This window comes from Silene latifolia, chromosome 2 (genome assembly GCF_048544455.1).
Source record: "Silene latifolia isolate original U9 population chromosome 2, ASM4854445v1, whole genome shotgun sequence".
Lineage (NCBI taxonomy): Eukaryota > Viridiplantae > Streptophyta > Magnoliopsida > Caryophyllales > Caryophyllaceae > Silene > Silene latifolia.
The window spans coordinates 184,862,323-184,868,021 of record NC_133527.1 but is presented as its reverse complement, the minus strand read 5'-3'; the positions used below and the strand labels follow the sequence as shown (position 1 = coordinate 184,868,021).

At 41.1% G+C, this 5,699-nt stretch overlaps 1 protein-coding gene across 1 annotated transcript; it reads left to right on the top strand.

Moving 5' to 3' along the window:
- Positions 1–2,162: 2,162 nt before the first annotated feature.
- On the top strand, positions 2,163–2,783 carry LOC141641772 (uncharacterized). Its single transcript, XM_074450421.1, has one exon. It carries the CDS (start codon positions 2,163–2,165, stop codon positions 2,781–2,783), a length of 621 nt encoding a protein of 206 aa, XP_074306522.1.
- The last annotated feature ends 2,916 nt before the right edge of the window (positions 2,784–5,699 follow it).

The following is a 5,699-nucleotide window of genomic DNA, read 5'->3' as shown; positions in this document are numbered from 1 at the left end:
AGAATTAAACAAAGCTCCAGCTACAAACCGATTCCCGCACTTTCAGCCCCAGTAAATAATTGGCCTAGAAACCCAAAAACACAATAATAGACGATAAGAAGGAGAAACACGTAGACAATTGAACATCCTAAATGAAACACACAACCAATTTCAAAATCAAACAAGCTAAACAAAACATTTACGATATACAATACAACAGCAATTAGGTAAGCTAAGACCTTGAAACCAGCAATAGATTGATCGACAAATCGCTAACCTTTAGAATAGAATAGGAACTATCATGGTAGAGCACACCTGTAAATAGTGACATTAAATCATAAAACTATAAATCCCACAAACATGTCCAGGACCCACAAATGACAGGTGCAGCATTTACGTATCCAATAAGCATGGTACCTCAATGCTAGAAGAACCTAAAAGGTAGCCAGCTCCAAATGCACTATAAATAGTCAAAAACACACGCAATCAGCACAAAGGCAACTATACTTTGTACATTAACTAAAAGCAGATCAACGAGATAAACCTACGCTATCCCAGCTAGCCAATGGCAGTGTAAGGTCTCGAATATCTGCAACATCCTTTCTGTTGGACACAAGGTATTCAAACCAGAGAACGATCAGGAACGAAAGCATGAGCATTAAATCAGCAAAAGAATACCTTCTAAACAGGCAGAAACGTTAACATAGTGGAAGTTGCTGGAAGGATGCATGGGCACCAAGAATAAGGGTGGTATTCTACGGATTCAGGATTGAACTTATTAAATAGGCAGGAACTTAACCTTATCAAAATGAAACCCAACGGGTAAACAAAAAACCAGCAGAGATAAGCAAATATTCAAACATTACTCGGCAACCCGATCACCATACTCAACAAGAAAACCTCATGCCCGTTACCATTTTACACACCAAATATTGTTATAGCAATTAAAACGAGGCTCGGTTATCGCCTTGTACTCCCGATCTCTAGAGTCAACGACACCTGCAATTACAACTACAACGATCAAAATTTAGAACCTCAAAACGAATGGAACAATACTAATAGTAACACAGTATCAAGCATAAAGCAATTGAAGCATTGATGATTATAATAATAATAATAAATTCCGCCTCAGGCCACTCCCCAACAACAACCTCATGCCCTGTAAACACATGCCCGGAAACCCTATACTAAAAAACAATGAAGAGTTCGACAGCTACCACCACCACCACCACCACGACAACAACAACAACAACAACAACAACAAGCTTTGAACAAAAACTCTGAGACTAATAAACTCCGAACAAGAACTCTGAGACGAGCAACAATAAATAATAACAATAATAATCTAAACTATTTACATGCTTGGAAATAATAATGAGCCAAAATCAAGATGAGATAAGGAATCAAGATCTCACACAACACCAACAACAACCAATATCCAACAGAGGAATCCTTATAAAACCCTAAAATTATAATTAAATCAAACAGAATTGAATTTCGGAGAAATACCTTGAAGAGGATCTTCGAATTTTTCGATTTGGGTGAGATCTGCTAAAGTTTGCTGAGAATGTGGCATTGAGAGAGTTGGATGAGAATGTGGTTGTAAGTTAAAGGAGAAATAGAGGGAGGGGATCAAAATAGACAATCCAACGGTTGAGGGGAGACTTGGCTGTGCACTATTCATTGCTACAGTGCAGCCAAGTTCCCTCTTTTATAAGGTAAGGATATATCACTAATATTTGGTAGTCAAAATTATATTAGGCGAGAATATTGTTGAAAGTCAGCACAATATTATTGCCTCATATTTAGCGATATTCTAGCGATTCTCTCCGTATTATTAGGTAGTAGTTTTAGTAACAAATCATTCTGTTACTTCTAAATGTATTATAAATACCATGCTAATCAATAAAACAAGATATACGATTGGTTCACTAATCTTCTACTTCCTCTCTGCCTCACGCTTCCCAACATGGTATCGAGCCAATAAACCCTAAAAACACAAACCTGCTATTTTTTTTCTCCTTGCCATGACTGGCGGAGATGCTTCACATACGGATAATTCCGTACCCAAAATCGATCCCCTTTCTCCGTTTTACCTCGGCTCCGGGGATTTGCCAAGCCTCAAACTTTCTACTATTATTTTGAACAATCGTAATTACGACGATTGGAGTCGTTCGATGAGGATGTCATTGAAATCTCGTCGGAAATTTGGTTTCTGCGACGGCACAATTAAAAAACCTACTGATGATTTTATGCTAGGACAATGGGAAGTTGTTAATTGTACCATTGTCTCCTGGCTTCGGGCTACAATTGATCCTTCCGTCCTCGAGAGCGTGCCATATGTGGAGGATGCCGCGGCTATGTGGCGGGATTTGGAGGAGCGCTTTGCTGTCGTCGATGGTACGTCGATTCACTCCTTAAAATCCGAACTCAGTGAATGTCGCCAAAATAAAGGTATGTCCGTTACTGAATATTATGGCAAATTAAAATCTCTTTGGGACGCCCTTTCCATACATGAACCTCCGTTTGCATGTGAGTGCGGTAAATGCACTTGCGATATTGCTGCCAAAGCTATTAAGCGACTCGATAATGAACGACTCCATCAATTTTTTATGGGACTAGACCGTAACTTGTATGAACCTCTCCGTAATCAACAGTTTCAACTCGACCCGTTGCCTACACTTAACCGCGGCTATCACGCCGTGCTCCAGGTTGAGCGTCTCCTTCAGGATGACGCGCCTATCGATGCGACTGACATTGTCGCGTATGCGGTTCCTGAAGTTACCCGTACCCCAGCCGAATGAAAGGCTTCACGCGAAAAAGAAAAAGCGGAGCGTCGAAAGCTATTTTGCACTCACTGTGAAATTCATGGCCATGATATAAAATCTTGCTTTATCAAAACTAATAACTTTCCGGACTGGTGGGGTAGTAGGCCTCGCACTTTGGCCGAATTGCGTCGACGCAAGAACACGGGTTCGAGTTCCGGGGCAGGTTCGGGATCGGGTTCGGTTCCCAATGTTGATGGCCTGGTGCATGCTAATGCTCTCCAAACTATTTCCTCCGATCGATTATCTGGTACGTGTGTCTCTTGGATTATAGATATCGGTGCCTCTAACCATGTTACATGTGATCTATCTCTGTTTACGGATAGTATGGTGATTCCACCACGGGCCGTGGGCCTGCCTAATGGGAAGCGGATTTTGGCTTCTCAAATGGGAACTGTTTGTATCGACAAGCATATCATTTTACGTCGGGTTCTATTTGTTTCTCATTTGACTTGTAATTTAATTTCCGTTTCCCAATTAAAGGCTGATAATGATTATGTATTACAATTTACTAAAGATCGCTGCCTTATACAGGACCGTTCCTCGAGGATGATGATTGGAGTTGGTGAGCTTCGGGATGGACTGTTCTTATTGCCTTCGACGGGTACAGCTACTACGGTGCATACAGTGGACATCCATGGGTCCTATGAACTATGGCATCGACGACTTGGCCATCCGGGAGGCAATGTGGTTAAATTTTTACCTTTAGCTCAATCTTTTTCCGCTAATAAGAGCTTGGTGTGTGACGTGTGCCACCTAGCAAAACAAACTCGTGCCAGTTTTAATTTAAGTGACAATATTGCATCCGAAATTTTTAGTTTGATTCACTGTGATCTTTGGGGTCCATATCGTACTCCTTCTACTTGTGGTGCCAAGTATTTCCTTACTATTGTGGACGATTGCTCTCGTTCGGTTTGGGTTTATTTATTACTCGCTAAAACGGAAGTTAGCAGTGTGTTTATGCATTTTTTATCCATGGTACACACACAATTTTCGAAACAGGTAAAAGTGGTGCGCGGTGACAATGGGACGGAGTTCAATCATATGGCGGTTTATTTTCGACAACAAGGTATTCGGTTCGAAACTTCTTGCGTTGGCACGCCCCAGCAAAACGGCATCGACATATCCTAAATGTTGCCCGCGCCTTGCTTTTTCAGGGAAGTCTCCCGAAGAAATTTTGGGGTGAGTGCATTCTTACTGCTGCCTATCTAATTAATTGGACTCCTTCTAAACTTCTTCATCATAAAACACCATACGAAATTTTATTTGGTGTCTCTCCGTCTTACCAAAATATGCGAGTTTTTGGCTGCATTTGTTTTACTCATAATCAACAAACCCATGGTGATAAATTTGAGCCTCGTAGTCGGAAGTGTATATTTCTCAGGTACCCACATGATAAAAAAAGGTTGGAAGGTCTATGATATTGAAACCGGGTCTATCACTGTCTCTCGCGACGTTGTGTTCCATGAGGATTTATTTCATTTTAACAATGCTAATGATGAGCCTGATGGCTCTCCTGACAATGAGCCACTTTCGATTCCTGACGACCCCACGGAAATGGCAGCCCATGCTTCCACCGTAGAGGTCCCTGCGGACCCCGTTACTTCCCCTGAACCACCAACATCCGAGGCCGCTACTACAGCAGCAGAACCCGTCACTTCTCCCCCTCCTAATATTGGCCGCGGACATCGCTTAAAATTTTTGAACTCGCGCCTGCAAGGCTATGTGCTCGATTCAATTAACAGTCCATCACCACCCGACTCACCTGAATCTCCATCATCTTCCTCAGGTACGCCTTATGTTTTAGCTAATTTTGTAAATTGTAATAAATTTTCTCCTCGCCATAAACATTTTCTTGCGGCCATCACTATGGGTGTCGAACCTCCTTCTTTCAAAATCGCCATTAACGATGCTGGGTGGTGTAAAGCTATGAAGGAAGAAATTGATGCCCTCGAGTCAAATGATACTTGGGAATTAACCGATTTGCCACCTAATAAAAAAGCTCTTGGGTGTCGATGGGTTTATAAGATCAAATACAAATCTGATGATTCGATTGAAAGATTAAAAGCACGACTTGTTGTGTTTGGCAATCACCAAGTTGAGGGACTTGATTATGGCGAGACGTTTGCTCCGGTTGTTAAGATGGTCACCATACGCACTTTCTTAGCTGTTGCAGCTGTCAAAAATTGGGAATTGCATCAAATGGATGTCCATAATGCGTTTTTGCATGGTGATTTAAGTGAAGAGGTCTATATGAAGCTCCCTCCGGGTTTTAGCCGTGGTCATGATGATAAGGTTTGTCGCTTAAAAAAATCTCTCTATGGTCTTCGTCAGGCTCCTCGCTGCTGGTTTGCTAAGCTAGCTGGCGCCCTTCGAAGTTACGGTTTTCGGCAATCTTACTCCGATTATTCTCTATTCACTTACTCCATGAACAATATTCGTTTACATGTTTTAATTTATGTGGACGATTTGGTCATTGCGGGTAATAACTCCACGGCTATCTCCGTTTTCAAAGACTACTTGCACCAATGTTTTAAAATCAAAGATCTGGGCTGTGACACCCTCACACTTAGCGTTAAATAAACACGTAAATTCTACAGAAAAACTGACAGGATATGTTTGTAATTGGTTCAACTAATTAAAAACCTGTAATTTTTAAAACTTTTCTAAACCATTCACAAACATTTCCAAATGTAGAGTGCCAAAACCTGCAAATACTAACAAACTAATTTACATAACTATGCTAAAGCTGCGAGAATAAAGTGATACAAACCAAAGAAAAAGAGGGAGACATATGTCCCTTCAAAATATAAACACAACCAAAAGTTTAAAGGTTTACTACAAAAATAGCCAAACTAAGTCCAAGGTTCTTTTGCTCACTAACTCGTCTGTGTA